The sequence below is a fragment of the Symphalangus syndactylus genome, chromosome 2, assembly GCF_028878055.3.
Source record: "Symphalangus syndactylus isolate Jambi chromosome 2, NHGRI_mSymSyn1-v2.1_pri, whole genome shotgun sequence".
NCBI classification, from domain to species: Eukaryota; Metazoa; Chordata; class Mammalia; order Primates; family Hylobatidae; genus Symphalangus; species Symphalangus syndactylus.
Window position 1 is genome coordinate 22,310,376 of NC_072424.2, and position 22,882 is coordinate 22,333,257.

At 41.5% G+C, this 22,882-nt stretch overlaps 1 protein-coding gene across 6 annotated transcripts in view; it reads left to right on the forward strand.

Moving 5' to 3' along the window:
• The window catches only part of GFRA1 (GDNF family receptor alpha 1), a 216,669-nt gene that overhangs the window by 132,519 nt on the left and 61,268 nt on the right, over positions 1 to 22,882 (forward strand). For all 6 annotated transcript variants that reach the window (XM_063617393.1, XM_055248192.2, XM_063617391.1 and 3 more), the window contains one exon: positions 19,023 to 19,359. In XM_063617393.1, the coding sequence (XP_063473463.1) occupies positions 19,023 to 19,359 (337 nt within the window). The remainder of the gene's footprint in view (positions 1 to 19,022; positions 19,360 to 22,882) is intronic.

The window sequence follows — 22,882 nt, forward strand, 5'->3', positions numbered from 1 at the left end:
TACACAAGAAAGGACTACGTTCTGCTTAGCTGACATTATCTTGTATTCCTCATAGGTAACTAGCACAGCGTTTATATACCGTATCATTTGTTTAGTTACTATTCACTAGATTGAATTGAATTTGAATGTAGTTTGGAATACTAGGGTCAAAATTTATATGGCTTGGCATGTTAGTAAACACTATGAATGAATGAATGAGTTAATGTGATAGAATTATTGAAACATACTTGTTATAACTTAGATTATTATTGGCTTATCATGTGCTTTTATATACAGAAAATATATTTCTATCTCATTAATGAACTTAGCTTTCTAGGAAGTCATTTTCTTTTAGCAGTACAATATTTCTTAAAACATGGTCTAGCAGAATCACGTGCAAAGTGTGTTAAAATGCAGATTTCAAGGTCTCACCTCAGACCAACTCACTAAATCAGTCTATGTGGGAGTCAGATGCAAGCTCCCCAGGGGACTGTTATGCTCAAAAAAATTTAAGCATCACTAGTTTAATGGGATGTCATTCAGAGCCTCTATTCAGATGTTCTACCAAACCGAGCAGTGACAAAGAACATTTAGGCCAGCACACCTCTTTTAGCAAAGACATCAACACTTGCAGGTCATAACACATTAGAGTGGAGAGAACATTGGCCTAGGACCAGGATACTTGAGCCTTATATTACAGCCCTCTTCTAAGGTCACTGATAACTTCATGGTGTGACCTCCTGCAAATTTCTTAGTTCTCTGTATGTTAATTTCCCATCTGTGGCTCTTCCAGCTTGTTAGAGAGTTAGAGTTAAATTTGCCGTGTTCATTGCATGGGGGAGAGAGAGAAAGAGAGAATGAATTAAACTAGGACTAGGAACCCTGCCAGCTGGTATCTTTTTCTCTCTCCATAAATCTAAATAACATTCAGGTAGCAGTTGCAATGTATGGATATTTTGTCATCGGCTCAGAGCAAAGTGACCCTTTCAGAAATTTGGCTTGGACAACTGCCATTGCTGCTGTTTGTAGGTTGTCTTGGGCACTCAGACAGTTGTTTACACAGACTGCCTGGAGGTTAGGGTATCCGTCATCCTATACTAAAGACAACTAGGGAATTTTATTTAAACCAACCTCTGCAGTAGAGTCTTCAAGCCTTCTAGGTACTTTTTTTTTTTTTTAATTAAAAAAAAATTGAACTGACAGTTCCAGTTTGTTTGAGAAGTGCTCTGCCCAGTATCCTAAAATCCAGCCTCAGGAACTGGTTCATCACAAGTCTCTGAAATACTCCAGCTTTCCCTCTTTGTAGTAATTCAATTTGAATGAACATACACTTGGAGTATATGAACCGTACAACTGGTTTTAAGTAGGCACAAAGCTGGGATCGTCCCCACCTCCATCCTATATGGCACAATCATTTTTTATTTCATTCTGTTCAGCACTGGCAGCAATTAAAGCTCCCAAAATATGGAGTGTTTTCAAGCAAAGCATTAAAGATACCGGCCTGTCAGAGCGGGAAGTGGACCTGTGCTTTACTGCAACTATTCTTCAGCTGCAACAGGGCATGAAGTGGTGAATAGCATTCATTTCATGCAGTGGAAGAATAAGGCCAATTTCAGCTTTAATCTTTATTCTGAGGAGTCTAGTCTCTGTTGGAATGTAATGAGTGGATGCACCCCATTTAGCTTAAAGTAACAGATCTATATAGAGTTGTTAATTTGTAGATAAATATGGGTTTTCTACTGTTGATGTTTCTTGATCCACACAAAGTGGTTATATTAATACTGAAACATTATTAATCAATAGTTTGCTCTTTAAAAATACATCAGTTAGACTACCCAATTACCTTTAAGTATATATCAAAGGGCACAAAGCAATCTGACGTACACGCAAAGTCCATTAGAAGCTACCAGACATATTAATTAAAATTTTTAGTTACAATGAACCTTACAGCGTGGGGACACATTTCTACTTTTGGTAATAAACAATTACTGGCTAACTGAAACGCTGAAATTTGCAAATAACATTTGGGAGCACGGAAAGGTCCTGGGGATTTTTGTGAAAATGGAATCCACATATGACTTTATTTTACTTGAATCCAACTTATAAAAGGGCTTTAACTCAGGACTGTGAACTGAAAGATGCATAGGGCTTTTCTCCTATTTGTTGAAGGGGAAACGGGAATTCTCATATTTTGAAATTAAACATGACCAGAGTGGAAGTGGCTTTCAAGGAGTGCAGGCAAAACCTCCTTTGAGATTAAAACACCACACACGAAAATACCGAGATGCATGTGACAAACAGCCATTTTTCCCTCCTGCTGCATGGTGGAGCGTTGTTGATCAATGTAGTTGTGACAAATGCCCACAATGAATAATCCTGCACTGCTTGGTCCACGTCCATTCAGCAACCATTCATACTAAAGGAAAGCTCTGAATCTGTGCCAAGAGGTAAGTAATCTTTTGTTTGGTCATCTAGCAACAGCAATAAGCTTTCCTTTCAAACTTCAATTCTCATTGCTAACAGCCCAGCTACACATCTCTTGTCTAAGAAGATCTGCCTAACCAACTTATTTACCAGCCTGGCACCCAGCATTCACAGATGTTCTTAGAGCTTAAAAAAAAAAAAAAAAGAGGTCGGGCATGGTGGCTCATGCCTGTAATCCCAGCACTTTGGGAGGCTGAGACGGGTGGATCCCCTAAGGTCAGGAGTTTGAGACCAGCCTGGACAACTTGGCGAAACCCCGTCTCTACTAAAAATACAAAAACTAGCCAGGCATGGTGGTGGGTGCCTGTAATCCTAGCTACTCAGGAGGCTGAGGCAGGAGACTCGCTTGAACCCGGGAGGCAGAGGTTGCAGTGAGCCGAGATTGCACCACTGTGCTCCAGCCTGAGTGACAGAGCAAGACTCTGCCCCACCCCACCCGCCCCCCAAAAAAAGAAGAAGAGGACAGAGGTCCAAAATCTGTGAATGCTGTTTCCCCATCTCTCCCCCAACCCCCTTGGTTTCCCTGCCTCTAGTTACTCATTGCCAGGAGACAGAGCATATACTCTCAAGGTACAGGAATGTGATTAATAGTACTTAGGCTCACTAAAGAAAGCTCGCAACTGAGACCTGGATGCCCTGAGGAGTTTGCTATAATGGTACTGGACTTTGCAGCCGCTTACATTTCTAATTGAGTTACTTTGTCAGAAAGTGGCAGCCTCATCACATCTAAAGGAGGTGGCCAAGAAGAAACATACCCGAGACCCACATTTTAACATCACGTACCTGCATTGTTCGTTTTGGGATATACTCTCCCTCTCCACCTTGGTGTCTGTCCCTGGGCCATTATCCAGCGCAAGCCATTTACTGAATCGTGTGAGGTGTAACTGATTGTCATTCAACGCAAGTGAAATCTTTACGTGAACATTAGTCACTGTTTTAGACATGTTAACTTCAAGTGGAAGCAGTCAATTATAGACTAGAGGTTTTATGGCTACATTATTACCATCATACTATTGGGTTTTCAGCAGTAGCATTCTGTTTGATCGATCTGTGCCAGGACATTGATGGATAGCTTTGTTCTTCAAATGTCAAATATGTGGGACTTCTGTACTTTATGTATTTACTGACACACTAATCTCCTGTAGATACCTTTTCCCCCTCTGCAGTGTTCAGCTTCAGCAGGTGATTGTGATTCCTTTCCTTAGAAGACCATGTAGGGCTTGTAATCACATTTATAATTTCCTTTCTATTCTCTCTCAAATGCGGAAGCACTCCTGAGTTATTGACAGTTTAAAGAAGTCTTTAGCACACAAAGAGGACCACTTGCTGGTGTCAAGGAATAGATTTAGACATTTGCTTCTTTTTTTTTTCTTTCTAACATACAGACCTCATACCAGAAATGAATTACCAATTTCAGAGTATATGTTAGATTTCCAGAACTTTGGCTTTCTGTGAAATTATGCTATTTCACCTGTCTTTCCTAATGCCACATTTAATTTTCAATTTTTTTACAAATGTATTTCTAAGCCAAATCTTTGAACTGCATATACTTCAACCACTACCATTTCAATCCCCAGACATCACTAAATATGGTCCCACTTATACTATCAAATAGAACTTCTCATGTGCAGTACTTGAAGGCTTGCAGAAGATTCTAAGGGATGGATTTCCTTTCAGTTAAACTAGTAGCTCATAAATCTGCCATTGGAGATCATCTGTTTCACATAATAGATCAAACAGAAACTCTGAGAAAGCCTTGCCCTCCACCAAAAAGCCACGGGGCTTCCATTTTGTTTTTATTCAAGAACTTCCTGGAAGGCTCACTATAGTCCTTGGAAATACCGGTTTCCTTCCTAAGTCAAGCCAGTCCCCACTTCCACTTTCACACTCCTACCTTAGGAACTATTCTACCATATTTCCTACCTTAGGACTCTCTAGGTTATCTTGGGTCAGTTCATTAGCTAATGCCATGGGAAGAAGATTGCCCAATCTTTCCTGGCACTGGAGGCAGCTCTAGACACACCAGGAGAAATTCTCAGGAGCCATTTATCATTCATTTTTTGAAGGCCAAAGGGTAAAAGGCTAATTAGTATCTGTGTTGGCAATATCATGGTGAGAATGCTAAATCACAGAAATCTGGCTTCGTATGAGTCTTCCTGTGTCTTAACATGGGACCTCCTGCAATACAGAGCCTCATCCATTTAGTGCAAGGGCAGGGACCCAGGCTGTGCTCCGATGGAGCAGGAATCCACTGCTGCTCTCAGCCCTCTATCCCTTCCCCACTGAAGGGCAGCATGGCTGGCCATTCTGAGGCCAATATTCCTCATTCCTCTCATCCCTGAATGCCCTAGCCAAAGGGGCACCCTTTCCCTCTGGCATGTCCTGGGGTGCTGCAGGAAGCATTAGCAGCTGAACTGAGCCCAGGCACTTGTGCTGAATGTGATTCTGATCTCTCCAGGCATAAAGCAGAGGGAATCATCTTGACCCCAACACTCACATTCAGCTTCAGCCTCACATACGCTTAAATGGAACCATTCAAGCAAGCGTTTCTCACAAAAACTAGCTAGTGTACAAGTCCAAATCTCTATTAGAAAAGCCACACTTTGAAGCCTGAAGGAGTCCTTGGTAGAACGCATGCATTTTACCTAAACCTACTTTTTATGTGAGCAAATAGCTATTCGGAAATGTCAGTTCTGGATGCTAGGCTTGTTCTCATTTAGCCCTGGGATCTTATTTGATGTGGTGCTCATGTAATCAGGGACACAACAACCCCAAAACCAACATGCTTGTGTGAAAAGCTCAGGAATGCCACGTTCTATTAGGTTGGTGCAAAAGTAATGGCAAAAACCACAAGTACTTTTGCACCATCCTATAGAAGCAACCTGAGAGTGCTGGATTACTCACCTGCTTCTACCTGCCTCAGCAAACTCTCAGCCACATTCGATGGACAGGAGCCAGTTGGGAGAGCACCTCCTGTGGAGAGGTGGCTTGGTGCCCAACACCACGAGAATATTGCTGAATTTACTCTGCGATTCCTGTGGGAGACAGAGTGGCAGATTAAGCTGCAGAGATGCAATGGAGGTCCTGACTAAGGAATTTTAATGTAAAAATTCTGGGGCATAAACTTCATTCTTCAGCTAACTGGTGTTGTCCTTCCAATGGGAATCTAACAAGAGTTATACCAGGGCTTGAAGAGCAAGTGTGTGAATGCATTTGGAACCAATTTAAAGCTCAAAACAAAATGAACAGGAAGACTCGCCAACACTCCATTAAAATAAAACACGAAGGCTCACTGAGGCATGCAGCTAGGTCGCCAGTTCTTTTGTTCTTCCTTTGTCTCAAGCTCATGAGAGACCATGGGGGGGTTGGTGGGGCAGTTGTGAAGGTGTGTGTTGGTGGGGGGGATGTTCCTACCATCTTGCTTTGTTTTAATCTACCTTGGAAGTATATGTTCTAGGGCCCCCTGGTAAATCTAGTCTAGCCTTAATTATGAAGTCACACATGAAACATGGGCAAAGAAAACCTTCCTGTCAACAAGATCTTCATGGAATGAGGATGGAATATACTATCCACTAGCAGGCAGCTCTTAAGGACCACATTCCTGAAAATCAAATAGAAAGCCAGGATTTAGTAGGAAAATAAGGAAGAGTGCAGGTGGGTATAAAAAGAAAGGTTTAACCTACAGAAAGTCAGCGAATTCCAAGTCTGATCATCGGAAGTGCCTGGAAGTTGTGTAAAAATACACATTTTCAGATGGTGGCCAGGCTTGGTCACTGAAGGAACCAAATTTTGGTTTTGGACACTTAAAACCTGTTTCCATGAATGAGAAATAGTGTACTAATAGGCGACCAAAAGGCCCTTAACCAAACAAAGTCTTATAAACCCAATGGGACGGGAAGCACCTTCATGAATGAAGCAAAACACCATTAAAAAATATATACAGGCCAGGCGTGGTGACTCAGGCCTGTAATCCCAGCCCTTTGGGAGGCTGAGGCGGGTAGATCACAAGGTCAGGAGTTTGAGACCAGCCTGACCAACGTGGAGAAACCCCGTCTCTACTAAAAATACAAAAAATTAGCCAGGTGTAGTGGTGGGCATCCGTAATCCCAGCTACTGGGGAGGCTGAGGCAGGAGAATTGCTTGAACCCTGGAAGTGGAGGTTGCAGTGAGCCAAGATCATACCATTGCACTCTAGCCTGGGTGACAGAGCGAGACTCCATCTCAAAAAAAATAATAATAATAAATACACACACAGAGCCCAGAATTCACATATCTGACTATCAAGATGGACATTTCTTCTTCCCTGGTCCTCTTGAGTACAGCTCCATTTACTCTAGACTTTCTGCCCAGCTCCTGGCTCTCTTCTCACAAACTGGCCAAGCTTTTGGCTACTGTCTTTTAAGAACCCTGTAAATGTGAAGCGCTGCAATTATTATTCATGTAGCTTTTGTTTATCTTTCCAGAAGAAACAATTGAGCTGTAGCAGATGAGTGATGGTTGCAGGGCTGTGGTGAAGGTAAAAGCCACCGCAGGTGGAGAGGCTTAATGGGGTATTAATTGGGAAGCAGGTGAAGGCAAATAGGTAGCACAGCAGGTATGTAAATAGGCTCGTGGGAGGAAAGGCATTGAATTTTATGCTCTTGAACTAAAAATAAAGACCCGATATTTAGCTTATCTTTGCTGAAATCCGCACTGTGAGGGCCCTGACAACCGCCGACATCATCAATGATTCATTATTATCTCAGCATCATCTAGGCTACTTAATAGGATCTTCAGCCTCTTCATTTTTCATTGTTTCAGCTGATTCTTTGGCTTTAGAATGCATGCTTTTCCTTCTCTCTATGCATACCGAGGCAGAACAATGTTTGTAGATTGTGTAGTAGAAGTGACATTCGGACCTGTAGCCTGCCTTCTGGTGGCATCTTTTTGCTCTAGCTGTTTGGAGGAACAGAGCAAATGTACAGTGTGACTACGGATAATGAGCCTACCAAGAACACATACATTCAAATGAATATTCTCCTTCAAAGTAGTCACCTTGAGAAGCGAAACACTTATTCCTGGACCATCTTTGGAGCAATGGCTTTTTGGGAAAGCCAATGATTATTTTCAGAGCTGACATCTCGGTCACCCACAGGAAAAAATCCTTACGTATATTCATTCCTTATTTTCTACTCCTGAGCATTGTCCAACACCATGGCCTCCTTTATTCATCACACTTAGTGCTAAATGATATTTGGCATTTAAAGTCCCATCCTCAATGCAGGGGACTGGATGTTGGCTCAGGGATTCCAAAGAACATGCCTCAGGCTTCCAGGAAAGAGTTCCATGAAATGTCCCAAGCACTGGCAGCCTCTTTGGGACAAGTGTTGACTAGCTACTCGGCACAGCACACACAGACATCATCTGAAACCTGGGTATGCTAGTTTACAAGTGCATACACATTATTTTAAGGATACCTTTTTATTTAATAGCAACTTAGAAAATTGTTAAAAACAAATCACTCCATATTTCTCTTCCAATTAGTCTTCTCCATGGCAATACTTTGGTGGGAAGTGGAGGGGGAAGGCTGGGGGTGGGGCTTGGATTCTTTGTTACTTGGCTGGCTCACATTTGTTGTTTTCTCTGGGGAGAAGCAGCGTCGGCTTTAAAGACATGTTTAGCCTTTTACTGTTGAAATAGCTAAATATCAGTGGAGCTTGCACAGGCTAAATATTAGTGGAGCTACAGTTTGTACCCCATAAAATGAATTAGGTTTATATTATCATGCAGATCTTTTCCTGTAGTTGAAGTACTCATTAATTTTACTGCTAATGAGATGTTAGCAATTAAATACCTTTAATTAATGAAAATCAGACAAAAGCAAGGGCTGCTCTCTGTGCCTTCATAAAAACAGGGGAGATGTTTGTAGATCTCATTGTGAATTTTATCTGTAGAAGGACCACAAATCCGAGCTATTTTTTCTGGTCCAGAGAAAGTCATTAAAAGATTTCACTTTTAGAAAATTAAATGAATAGGCATTTTGGGATGTTATAAAGATGATCTGAGATTGGAGAAAAAAAAGTATCCATAACTGAGAGCCAGTCCTACATGTAATAGCAAATTTCATGGTTGAAGATGCAACAGGATTGAGTACAATTAATAGTTTCTGTAGCCGTTGTAGAGTTCTGGGTAGGCCCTGAACACATAATTAGATTATTAAAAATGGCCTGTCTTAGGCTGACTATTACTAAATTGAAATCCAATTATGGTTTTATGATTTTGCTGAAAAATATTTAGCTGTTTTGCTTGAGTCCCCCTAGGAGATCATTTCCTCTTTGCATCACCATTTGCACATGTCACCATACATTTTCCAAACAAATCTGACCTCAATTATCTTGGAATCAATCTTACATTAGATAAAATATATTTTAATGAGTGTTTTTATGTCTAATATTATAATTGTGCCTCTCCATACTTGAGGAATTCAAAGATGGCGATAGAAGTCTTTGCAAAATATCTTTTTAATGGGAGACATGCATATTTTAGAAATAACTAAATTGTGCCATCTTAATACACAGAAAGGCATTATGCTCAAATATGTGCCTGAGTGTGTGGCAAGACAAACTTGATGCAGTTTTCAGTAATTGGCAATGGAACTGTAATAAAGCAGTTGTTTGCAAAGAGACGGGCTCAGAAATTTCATGCACTCCTGCAGTGTGGATTTAAATGCTAAGTTAAATATTTATGAACCCGAGATTTTTATAATTGATCATTGTATGATTTATACACCGTAATTATAATTAGGTTGAAAGAGATTTTAAAAAGCCAGTTTCCTGGTAGCCAAGGCCATTAAATAGCGCTAAGCTGCCAAAACAAAAATTAGGTGGGAACCCAGCCACCAAGTTCCAAGCGCCTGTCCCTCCATCTGATGTACAATGAGGCACTGCACCTTACCAGGCATCTCACCTGAAGCATCAACTCCTGTACCACCTGCAACCATTTTTCATGCCTTTGTTTCAAACCTAGTTGAACATAAACAAGTAGAAAACTTCAGAGATCCAATGTATAACAAAAGGAAAAGGTGGAGGAGGTTGGAAAGGTTAATTAAAAATGTAATGATCCCATTTTCTGGGACAGCACTATTAATCATTGCACAGCAGCAAGCATGTGACTTGCACACCACTTACAGGAGACATCCAATTTTTTAAGGTTTGCACAGCAGAGGGTGCAGGCAAGCGACAGAATGTGCATTAAGGAAATGGAAGCTCTAATGGATAAGGCTAGCCCATGACTTGTGGTTAACAAGGGGAACTGTCTTCACCAGACCAAAGAATTATTTCCAAACTTCCAGGTATTCAAAATAATTCAGTCACTGTGAGCCCCAGAGAAAACTTGGGTATGGCTTGCAGCTTAATGTAATTGTGTAAGGTATGAAAAAACAGAACTAGGAGGAATTTCATCATCATGTAATACAGTATGTCTGAAACAGTGTACGAATGACAAAATGGGTTCCAAACAGCCAACATGTGCTTTTTAAATGTAATTTTTAGCACCCTAGCTGGAAAAGGCCAAGCTCTTGAAGGATCAGTTACAAGGGTCACAACCTGTATGATCGAATTTGCCATACAATCCATGTGGATATCAGAAGCCCAGGCTGTCATTGTGAGCTTCCAGAAAAGTTTGCCTACACCTGTGAAGATCTGGCATCTTTTACCCAGTTTTTAATTTTCTGGGACAACACATTAGAGGGAGCCTATTAGAAGAAGAACAGTAGTTATATTAACATAGTAATTAATCAAGTCAGAAAGAAAAAGAGGAAACAAGTTGTGAATTCAATTCTGCAGCCTTAAAAAGAAAGACAGAAAGATACCCAGAAATTGGCAAGCATGTGCAAACAAACACTCTTTTATTGTCTTGTGAATTTTTGCTTCGTAAATCATATCTCATGCAGGCCATACAGATTTTAATATATTTACTGTTTTATTCCACCTCATAATCTATAGAAATGGATTTCTAGTTGCTTGCATCTGTGTTTCATCCTGAATCGTTTCAACTGGTTAGCTGGCCCTGGTGTTTGCCAATAACGGTGGCATTTTCTAAGTGTAAATAATCAGGGCTGCCGGCCACAGTGATAGCCTCCTACTTGGGACAGTGTGAGGATTGTATTTGAGATAAAGGCAGTTCCTTGCTCCAGAGGAATTTAGAATATGAAAGGTTCTCCCATTACATAATTCATCCCTGACACTTCCACATCTCGCTGTGTTGGAGGGACCTTTTTACATTTGCTCTGCCTGCAGGTCAGGGCTGAAATCATTGGTGCATGCACTCCTTTGGAGCAGCAGACCGCTGAGAGGCCAGTGCCTTCAAGTGCATAGACCCCCTAGCTGGGGTTTTACATTCTGTCCCTCATCACCACATTTTATTCTAAATATTTGACGTTATAGTCAGAAAAGGCAAATTATATTAGAACCATCACATCAAAGAGCCTTAAGGCTTGAAGGGACCTTAGATATATCATCCCACAAATAGGGAAACTGACGCCCACGGGGGGAAAGCTGACTTGTATGAAAACGCTCAGATGACTGGACCACATTTAAAACCCAGATGCTCCTCACTCCTAATCCATGGCTTCTTCAGCAGCACCTGACCCTTTTTATCCTAGGTTTTGGGATCTCGCCCTCGGGTTGCCATGAATGTTATACCTCCCATGGCCAAGAAAACAAGAAACAAGTCGCCACCAGATGTGATCACAGCCAGAGAGGCTCAGAATGATGGTCAAGAAAGCAGTACATAACCTGCAAAGTAACAACATGGCTGTGTGGAATTTGAAATGAAAATCTGGTTAAATGGCATTCTCTGTAATACAGAGCTGAGGCTGGAGAGGAGCACATTAGCTGAGCACAACCCACTCGCATATGCACTCCCCCAAGAAAAAAGGATTTCTAGTAAACAGCGTTCATTCTGAGAATACTTCCCATTCAGACAGCATCCCAGACATTCTACCAAGTTAAAGAATGAATAACAGCAGATGGAGGGAGAGATTAGAGGGGGAGGGGAGGGGGGAAAGCAACATTTTAATGCTGAGCTCTAAAATGAGCTGTGGAGAGGATGGCAGTTAGAGTTATGGTAAAGCTGTTCAGAAGCCTTCCCACGCAGGCGAGAAGGTGCTTTTGCCCAGACCATAAAACACAGGCAGGCTCCTGATCCTCTGTGCGGTGTGTGAGCTGATGGAGGGCTGGCTTTGACTCTAAGCGTGTAAATTGAATCATTCTCCCCTCTCCTCCCTGTGCCCTCAAGTCATTGAGGTAGTATTTTCGTGCACTGGGGGATCCATTTAATAGATATAGAGGATCAATCTTCTTACCAGGTGAAAACTCAACCCTAATTTATATATCCTGTGATTTCAGCAGTGTTTATTTTGAACTTCATTGCAGTAGGATACGCAGCATCAGGGCCCCAGAGAGAGCTGGAGATGGATTTGTGAGGGACTAAGTTAGCAGGGGAAAGGAGGGGAGGGGCCGAGAGTGATCTCCCATGTGCCGTGCGTAATTGCCCATGTGAAACTTTTTGAAAAGAGTAATAATAAGGTAGGCATGAATTTATTTTTTCCAATATTTTATTGTGAACATTTTCAAACATAAAGAAAAGTGGAAAAAAATATGGTTAATGCATATACTCAGCACCTGGATTCCATATTCACATCTGAATGTGCTGTATGAGCGCCCATATGTCCATCCTCTAAATTTTTAAAATTCATTTATCAATATACTGCCCCTAAATGCTTCAGCACACATATGACTAACCAGTGTTCGATATTTGTTTAGGCTATTTCTTTTTGTGTTTTGTTGTTGTCGTTTTTTTTTTGTTTGTTTTTTGAGACACAGTTTCGCTCTTGTCACCCAGGCTGGAGTGCAGTCGTGTGGATCATGGCTCACTGCAGCCTTGGCCTTCTGAGCTCAAGTAATCCTCCCACCTCAGCCTCCCAAGTAGCTAGGACTACAGGCACATGCCACCATGCCTGGGTGATTTTTAAATATTTTTGTAGCGACAGTGCCTCCTTATATTGCTCAAGCTGGTCTCCATCTTCTGGTCTCAAGCAATCCTCCCACCTCAGCCTCCCAAAGTGCTGGGATTACAAGCATGAGCCACCGTGCCTGGCCTTTTTTTTTTTCTTTTTTTTTCCTTTTGAGATAATGTTTACATAGGCACAAACCTTAAGCATACTATTCTTTGAGTTTTGGCCCAAACTGTGCAACACAAGCTGTTATCAAGGTAGAGAACATTACCATCACCCCCAATCACCCCCAGAAAGTTATCTCTTATTCCTTCCTAGCCAGTCCTCACCCCCATTCCCTGGAAGCAGCCAGTCTTTTAATATTTTAAAAATCGTTAATTAGTTTTGCCTATTCCAGAACTACATATATAATCATACTGTGTGTACTTCTGTGTGTAGTCTTCTATTTTTTTTTTTGAGATTCATCCATGCTATTTTGTGTATCAATAGTTCATCTCTTCTTATTTCTAAGTAGTAGTCCATGTGGATGACTGTGGGATAGACCACAGTTTGTTAAGCCATTTTCCTATTAATGGATACATGGGCTGTCTCCAGTTTTGATTATTATCAATATGCTGGTATAATATTCTTGTCCAAGTCTTTTGTGGACATATGTTCAAGTTCTCTTGGATAAAAACCTAAAAGTAGAATTTCTGGGCCATAGGGTAATTGTATGTTTAGTTTTATAAAAAGCTACCCAGCGTTTTTCCAAAGTGGTTGAACACCATTTTCCATTCCCACTAAAAATGTATGAGAATTCTAGGAACATCACATTTTTTTAAATAACATTTGATGTCAAATTTTAACCATCGTGGTGAGTGTAGAGTGTATCTTATTGTGGTTTTATTTTGCATTTCTCTGATAACTAATGATGTTAAACACAGTTCAGATGCTACTTGGCCATTTATTTATCTTATTCTGTGAAGTGTCTGTTCAAAGATTTGGCCCATTTTTACTTGGGTTGTTTTCTTATATTGAGATTTGGGCATTTTTAATATATTTTAGATACCAGTCCTTTGTCAGACGTATGTTTTGTGAATATTTTCTCCAGTCTGTGGTTTGTCTATTCATTTTCTTAGCAGTGTCTTTTGTGACCAGAAGTTTTTAATTTTGATGAACTCTACCTTACCAACTTTTTATCTTTTATGGTTATTGCTTTCTGTGGTCCTGTCTCAGAAATGTTTGTCTAGCTCCAAGATTATCTTATGTTTCTTCTAAAAGCTTTATGATTTTAGCTTTTATGTGTAAGTCTGTGATCCATATTACATTAGTTTTTGTGTATGGTGTGAAGTAGGGGTTAAGGTTTTTTGTTTGTTTGTATTTGGGTTTTTCTTTTTAAAAATTATTATCCAATTATTCTAGTACCATATGTTGAAAAGACTCTCTTCTCCCATTGGATTTCTTCAGTGTTGCTTTCAAAAAAATCAAATGACTGTAGATGTATGGGATATTTATGAGTTCTATCTTCTTTTCCATTGTTCAATTTGTCTATGCCTATACTGTGTACCACACTGTCTTGATAACTTAAGCTTTATAGTAAACCTTGAGAAAGGTTAGTGTGAATCCTTCAACTTTGTTTTCCTTGTTCCAATTGCTTTAGTTATTCTGTGTCCTTTGCATTTCCATATAAGCTTTAGAATCTGCTTGACAATTTCAAAACATATTATGATTTGGAGATAATGGTCTGTAAGCTTATATACGAGTTTAAAAAATTGGCCTAGTATATACCTTCTTTGTTGTAATAATATTAGTTGCCTTTTTAAAGTTGTTAAAACTATATAAGCTATTAAGTTTTAATAATATTAAGCCTTAATAATCATAAAGTATCGAGTATTTTGATCCATGAACATGGTATATATTTCCATTTATCAGGTCTTCAATTTTTATTAGCAGTGTTTTTAGTTTTCAGTGTAGGGGTCTTGTATGTCTTTTGTTATATTCCTTTTAAGTGCTTTTTATTTTTTTTATCCATTCATCCTGCTGTAAATAAAATTATTTTTTAAAATTTCATTTTCTAATTTTTTTGCAGCTAACATATGAAAGTGATGGATATGTTAATTAGCTTGATTTAGTCATTCCATAACATTAAACATATATCAAAGCATCACATTTTACTTCATAATATATATAATTATTATTTGCTAATTACAAATAAAACTTTTAAAAATGAAGCTTGTAGAAAAAAAAATCCTAAATACTCTGACTTGATCATTACACATTTTATGCATTAATGAAAAATCACATATGCCTTATAAATGTGTACAAACACTATGTATCAATAAAAATAGTGTGTATTTTTCAAATCACATATGCCTTATAAATGTGTACAAACACTATGTATCAATAAAAATAGTGTGTATTTTTCAAAGTACAATTACTTTTTTATATTAACTTTGTATCCTGTGACTTTGCTAAACTCACTTATTATTTCTAGTAGTTGTTTTGTAGATTCTTTAGAGCTGTATGGGACATCCAATACAACATTGACTATAATCAGTAAGAAGGGGAATCCTTTGTTCTTGATCTTAGTATTTTACCATGAAATATGACTTTAGTTATAGGTTTTTCGTAGCTGCACTGTATCGGATTGAGGAGATTCTTTTCTATTAATTTGCTGAACTTTTTTCTATCATGGATGAGTATTGAAATTTATTGAATGCTTTTTCTTTTTCTAATGAAATATATGGTTTTCCTACTGTATTCTGTTAGTGTGGTGAATTACATATATTTTTAAATATTAAACTAACCTTGCATTCTTGAGATAAACTCAAGTTGGTCATGATACATTAGCCTTTTAACATATTGCCAAATACAGTTTACTAAAGTTTTGGGAATATTGTTGCATCTGTATTTGTAAACAATATCAGTCTATTATTTTCTTCTTTTGTCTTTGTTCAGTTCTGGTATTTGGGCAACGCTGACCTCAAATGTCAAGCTCGGAAAGATTATAAAAATATTTTGTGTGAATGAGAATCTGAAACAAAAAGGAAGTCACGTGTTCACCTGTGAGCTATGAATTAATAGTTTTTTCCCCTTTGAATGTGCCAGGTTGTGCATTCTAGAATTTGTCATGGGCTCTGAAATAATGTAAGGAGGTGGTGCTCTGGCAAGAGTTATACATAGATGAAAATAGAATCAGTAGAAAGTGAGGCTAAGTCACACCCACTGCTACATGAAGTAAACTTTGAGCAATTGGTTTAGACGTAAAATGATTCACCCTGTTCCAACTTTGTACAAAGCCTTTTAAAAAAAATTGCTTTTTTAATAACATTAAGAGGAAAACCTTAATAGCATATGTAGTTTTAACAACTTTAAAAAGGTATTATTATAACAAAGAAGGTATACACTAGGCCAATTTTTTTTTTTTCTTTTTTCTGAGACAGAGTCTCACTCGGTCCCCCAGGCTGGAGTGCAGTGGCACGATCTTGGCTCACTGCAAGCTCCGCCTCCTGGGTTCACACCATTCTCCTGCCTCAGCGTCCCTAGTAGCTGGGAACTACAGGCGCCCACCACCACGCCCGGCTAATGTTTTTGCATTTTTAGTAGAGACGGGGTTTCACCGTGTTAGCCAGGATGGTCTCGATCTCCTGACCTTGTGATCTCCCTGCCTTGGCCTCCCAAAGTGCTGGTATTACAGGTGTGAGCCACCGCACCTGGCACACCAGGCCAAGTTTTTTAAAGCCTGTGTATAAGCTTGTGGACTCCTTACAGAGAAAAATAAATTTCCTAGATGTTACGTGTTGTCATTATTTTTATTATGATGTTATTTGAAATTTATAAACATAAAACTGTAAGCTCTTATTCTTGGCTTTAACTGTGAAAACAACACACATAAATACGAACAGAACTTTGAAAACAATGAAATGTAGGCTAATAACATTAATTGAGTGTAAGAGATAATATTATTTTGCTGAAACTAAATTGGTGCTTACAGTCTGAATGTAGTGCTCGGCTTCTCCGTGGGTCCTTTTGAGTTTGGCAGGCCTGTATTACTGGGTGCCATGTATTGACTTGATTCTTCAGGCATTTTTCTCCATTTGAACTGTTTGTTCTTATCTCACTGGCCACTTCCTTTAAGTATTAATCTAGCTCTGTGCCTCTGTTCTTTCCCTTTTAGCTAGAGATCATAAAGTGCCATTCAACATCAATACAAATGTAAGTGCAGGGAGTGAAATTGTGTACCAGTACTCAGCCTTAAAAGTCTGATCCAGAATATGGTCATATTAATTTGTTTTAGGTTATCATCAAAAATGCATAATTTAGAAATCTAGAGGACTGTTGACTTTCAAGAATATAAATCACTGCCGTTGGGCTCAATAGCAAAATATTGGAAGTCTCAAAAGAGGAGAAGGCTAGAAGTGTCACCAAGGCCCAGAGGCCCTGGTGGTCCTGTCAGGGCACCTGGCGACCATTTCACTCCTGAGTCCTGAGAAGCCTGAGTGTGGAAATGGAGGAGCCAGAGAGGAGCAGGCATAGAAAGATTGAGATGGAGAAACAGTACCAGGTGTGCTTGTTAAAGTGGGATGGATGGGCAGCTGCCAACTTCCTGTACTCCACACCCAAGAAGGGCTCCTGTCTTGCTTATTGCCTTCTACAGCAAATTCCTTGGACTCTAATTTCACAGGAAGACACAAGAACCTAGAGCACAGTAAAATATGAGTCATGGTGCCAGGGAATAATGGTATGATTTCAGATATTTACATATGGGTTTTCTGAAAGCAAGACGCATCTTCAGTAGAACAGGGAAGAGTTGTTATTTTCCTAAAATGTTGGACTTGCTTTGTGTGCCCTTTGTTTATTTATGTACAATATTTTTAATTGTAGAAAGAACATTTTGCACGCAATCTACCCTCTTAACAAAGTTTTAAGTGTACAGTACAGTATTGGTAACAATCGGCACAGAGTTGTAGAGCAGATCTCTAGAACTTACTCATCTTGCATGACTGAAACTTTTTTCCCTTTGAAGAGCAACTCCCCATTTTTTTTTTCATTTTCTTCTCCAGCCCCTGGCAACCATCATTCCACTCTCTGCTTCTATGAGTTTGACTATTTTAGATTCCTCCTATACGTGGAATCAGGCAGTATTTGTCCTCCTGTGACTGGTTTATTTCACGTAGCATAATGTCCTCAAGGTTTATCCATGTTGTCACGCATTGCAGGATTTCCTTCTTTTTCTGAGTCTGAATAATATACCATGTGCCCTTTAGATAGGCAGCAAATGCACTGCCCTTTCAGTCCTGCCTAACCCAACTGTGCCTTCTCTCTTGTCAATTCTTTAGCCTTTTGTCATTTCCTAAATGCCTTCCTGGCCCCTATCAACTGGAGGCACATAAGCAGAATGAAAGGAGGTCATAGAATCCACGGAGGGGCTGAGGCCTGAGGAGGAACTTGCTGGGGTGTCTCATCCCACAGCTGCGCAGTGCTTGTCCAACACCTCCCTGCCTGCGCCAGAGAATCACTACTACACCTCATCATCACTACTCCATGGACCACCTTATATGTTGTTTCTGGAAGGTTTTTTCCATCACTTCCCTCTCCCTGCAGAAACATCCCTCTAATGGGGACGGGGCTGAATTCTTGTTGTCCGTTCATCCTTTCACCTTGCTGTTGGGCTTGGCCTTGGCCTGCCTGCCCAGCACCGAGTGGGCCCCGCCTCCATCATGCTCTTGCTGCAGACAGCAGAGGGCAGGCGGTGTGGGCAGCACAGAGCAGGCAGCGTGGACAGCACTGGCTTCTCTGGTGGTGTGAGTGCACAGGGCTTGGGCAGAAGGCAGCATATGCTCTGTGAGCTTCCTGGAGCCCATTGAAATTCTATTCAAAATACAAGCTGAATTTTTCTAATCTAGAACCTCAGTACTCATAGAGCCCACGTGTTGTCTATGGTGAGTTAAGTGGTAATTGAGAGGTTTGCAGATTTTTATGTGATTTATCCTGGTTTTCTTCCAAGGCCTTGCGAGCTAAAATTTAAATACAGCTTCGTTGTGGTTGCTTCTTCCTGTTTAGAGAATCTGGCATAATATTTTGTCTTCTGGGCTCAAATAACCATGTAATTACTCTGTAATCATATAGTAATTAGCATGTACTATATGCATTTATTACATAATTACATTCTTGGAGGATTGTATGGCAATTATACTTGCATTCAGCATATCATGAACAATTATATAATTTGTTGTTTTTTTCTTTTATCCTAATTTCAGTTTACTAACCAGGGGCTGGAAATTTATTCTCCTGTTGTCTCGGTTGCATGTAGCCGGGCAGGTGCCCAAGTTTTGGCCTCACCTAGCACCTCCTAATTCTACATCTGTGGGAATATTAGGGGCTTTTGTGCTGCTGTAGACTCCTGGTAGTTGTACTCCTAGCACTTTCTCTTGTCATGAAGTCATTAAGTTATTAGCTTCAAAACTCATTAAGTTCTAGAGCCGCTGGCAATGCCAGATAAATGGCAGGATCTCAATTAAAACAGAGTAGGTGAGAAGACAGAGCTGACCACTGTGACCATGCCTGTCTTTCTCTGCATTTGCAGTGGAGCACATTCCCAAAGGGAACAACTGCCTGGATGCAGCCAAGGCCTGCAACCTCGACGACATTTGCAAGAAGTACAGGTCGGCGTACATCACCCCGTGCACCACCAGTGTGTCCAACGATGTCTGCAACCGCCGCAAGTGCCACAAGGCCCTCCGGCAGTTCTTTGACAAGGTCCCGGCCAAGCACAGCTACGGAATGCTCTTCTGCTCCTGCCGGGACATCGCCTGCACAGAGCGGAGGCGACAGACCATCGTGCCTGTGTGCTCCTATGAAGAGAGGGAGAAGCCCAACTGTTTGAATTTGCAGGACTCCTGCAAGACGAATTACATCTGCAGGTAAGCGGGCACTGGCAGCTGGTGATTAATGAGGTGACAGGGAAAGTCTTGGCGGCTGCTTCGGCTGCCAATCTCCGTCTTCTGTGCTTCTACCAAGGTAGAGGAGGGAGGGGAGCCCAGTCCATTCGAATGGATTGGCAAAAATCTGACCTCTGTGTCTGCCACGGGGTTCTTCAGAAGCTATTCAGGCCTCCGTGCTGGGGAAAGTTCCCATCTTTAACCTGAGAATGCTTTGAGGGATGCTGGAATGAGGTAAAATACTACTGCCTTTCCTGGATACCTCTCAGGTGAGAGGGTCACCTGGGGTGAGGTGACCTTAAGGCACACCCCTGCTGCTCAAGTCCTGAGGGCTGCCAGTGATTAAGTCGAGAGGAGCTGGCTGGAGCTTTGGAGGCTTTCGACCTTTAGGGGCAGAAACCTGGAAGAGACCAGTGAGAGGGACTGAGCAGTGTCCAGCCTTGGGGAGAACTTTGAATGCCTGGGTCTGTTCTGGACTGTTCTGTGGCTATGAAGAGGTCACCCTCCCACTTAGCTCATCTCCCAGATCTCAGCCTCCACCAGAAACCTGCTGAGCCTGGATGATGTTGTTGAAAGCATTCACTTCCTTTTGCTTTTTGGCTATTTCTGAATTTACTTTGATATCTGAAGGAGTCCATGAATACGTTTTCTGTGTCTAAAAAACAAAAAACTGGCCAGGTGTGGTGGCTCACGCCTGAAATCTCAGCACTTTGGGAGGCTGAGGTGGGTGGATCACCTGAGGTCAGGAGTTTGAGACCAGCCTGGCCAACATGGCAAAACCCCATCTCTAGTAAAAATACAAAAAATTAGCCGGGCGTGGTGGCAGGTGCCTGTAATCCCAGCTACTTGGGAGGCTGAGACAGGAGAATCGCTTGAACCTGGGAGGTGGAGGTTGCAGTGAGGTGAGATGGCACCACTGCACTCCAGCCAGGGCGACAAGAGTGAAAATCTGTCTTAAAAAAAAAAAAAAGAAAAAGAAGAAGAAAAGAAAAACCACAGGCCTGGTGCAGTGGCTTACGCTTGTAATCCCAACGCTTTGGGGGGCTGAGGCAGGCAGATCGCTTGAGGTCGGGAGTTCGAGACCAGCCTGGCCAACATGGTGAAACCCTGCCTCTACTAAAAATACAAACAATAGCCAGGCGTGGTAGTGCATGCCTTTGGTCCCAGCTACTCAGGAGGCTGAGGCAGGAGAATTGCTTGAACCTGGGAAGTGAAGGTTGCAGTGAGCAGAGATCATGCCACTGACCTACAGCCTGGGTGAAAGAGTGAGACCCTGTCTCAAAACAAACAAACCAACAAACATAAACCACAAACGGCAATATAGATGTAGGCAGAGTGAAAAGAGAAAGTTACCCTTCACTCTGCTCCCATTCACCCCCAAGCTTCAGGCAGTCACTGTTAACCATTTCATGTATGTCCTTCCAGAACTTAGTGTTGAATTCAATTGCTGATGGAAGCGGGTAGATTTGGGGTATCATATTGAAAAACAGCTGTACTTTGTCCCCAGGTAGAAGCCCTCAATATATGCTAAGCCAGTGGACAAGCAGATGGGTGTATGACCATATACTTGTTTCCTATTGGTTCCCCATTTCTAAAAAGCCAAGAGCAGAAAAAAAATGTCTGCGATGTTGAAGATTCTGAGTTTCTGTTCAACTTAAGTTTTATTCTGGTAGAATGGGAACCCACTCTTTCCTTAAACCAGCTGTAATAATGACCAAAGAAAATTGTAAGTCCTTGTCATCTGTATAACCCTCTCATGACGAAGACTTTCTGGTAGTAATGTTTCTCCTCCTTTCTAAAAAAAGTTGGAAGCAAGTGACCTGCTGTATGAGGAAGGACTCAGATGACTAAGCGTCTTATGAACTGAGTTCGCATCTTGGGAAGAAACAGGTGTTCCAGCAATGCAATACAAGGACCTTCCTCACTTCCAAACCCCTGTTTCATTGAGGCCCTCTTAGCTGTGGGCTAGGAGCAGGGATGGGTGTACCAGAAGGGTCCTGAGAAAGAGGCAGAGCCTCAGCAAGCCAGGAACCTGGGAAAGCCAATCAGTTAGGGTGTCAAAGCACCCTCTGCTGAAGATGAATAAAATGATTGCAGCCAAGAAGCTGCAGGGAGCTTTGCTCGGGGTCCAGGGATGGGATGGAGCAGATATCCTGAAGATCTCTGGATGTGAAACTCCAATTCCTTGCCCCCTTTAGTCTCTAAGCAGAAGGGATCCCCCTTCTGGGAGTAGGACTGGATTTCTAGGGTCTTACTTGGCTTAATGCTGGACAGCTCCTCCCTGTCTCTATAATAAGATGTGATCTGTCCACTGATGGGTCCAAGCCAGGAGACCTGGGCTTATGGTCCTGCCTCAAGATGGGAAGCTGTATGGGGTAGAAATGGAGCTGTGGATGAGTCTTCCATCTATTGAACGATGGCTGGGAGGCGGGAGAGGTGGTGGTGATGGAGCCTTTCCTTCTTCTTCTCCCAGGCTTATCTTACACAAGATGGCCAGAGAAGGTCTGAGACCTCTCCTACACATATTGAGAAAGCCCATATTGAGCAGATAATTTGCATTCTCTGGCTTGTTCTTCTAAAAAGAGAGAATCCTTTGAGGGTTGGTGAGAATTCATTAGATCAGATTGCTTTCCTGCTAAACTGTAGTGAGAATAGCTGGGAGTTGAGAACTTAGAGGGCTCTGGGGGAGGCGATGGGAGGAACCTGCAGATAATAGGATGGTTTAGGTGATATCTAGGGCCTCAGACTGAGGAAGGAACAAGTTTCAAGAACTGTTTGTGACATCCCTGATAGCAGGGAGTGGACTCAGCTGACGGCACAGAAACGTACAACAGGAAGCAGACAGCCCTTGTCTATGTATTGACTTTGCCTGATCTTCCTGGAGTGAACAGCAGCCACCATGCAGTGGAGTGAAGGATCCCTGGGCTGGATGGTGGGACTAGTGGCGTGTCTGTGCTGCTGCCACATTTCTGGCTCTGGGAGAAACTCAGAGGCTGTTTAGGAATCCAGATCTAGACTGTCCTGGGGCCCTACCCAGTGAAATTTGTCTCAGTGTGATTGATGGGTTTTATACACTGTCTTGAGCCTTTCCTGGGAAGGTGAGTCCGTGACTTCCCTGGTGTTACCCATTGTCAAGTGATTTAGCCCATAATTTCTTTCCAGAGCCTGGATTTATTACTCATGATTACCCCTTCCCTCTCAGAGGTGCTAAATGTAATTTGAGCTGCTAGGTTGGCTAGCAGTGTTTGCTTCCATCAGATTTTATTACTCTTGTCTTTAATTTTATGCCTTTTATCCCATCCCTTCTCAATCCATCTCTGTGAGGCCGTTGTTGTTCTACCCAGAGTAGCAGCTGGTACTAGCTGGAGCGGGGGGTTCTTTGGGCCTCACATTACAGTTGCTATAACCCTAACCTCACCATTGATGTGATGACTTGAGGTCTCATTTGAATAGCCCCAAAGGGAAGGGATGGCAAGTGGGAAACTTGCTTCCTAAAACCATATTC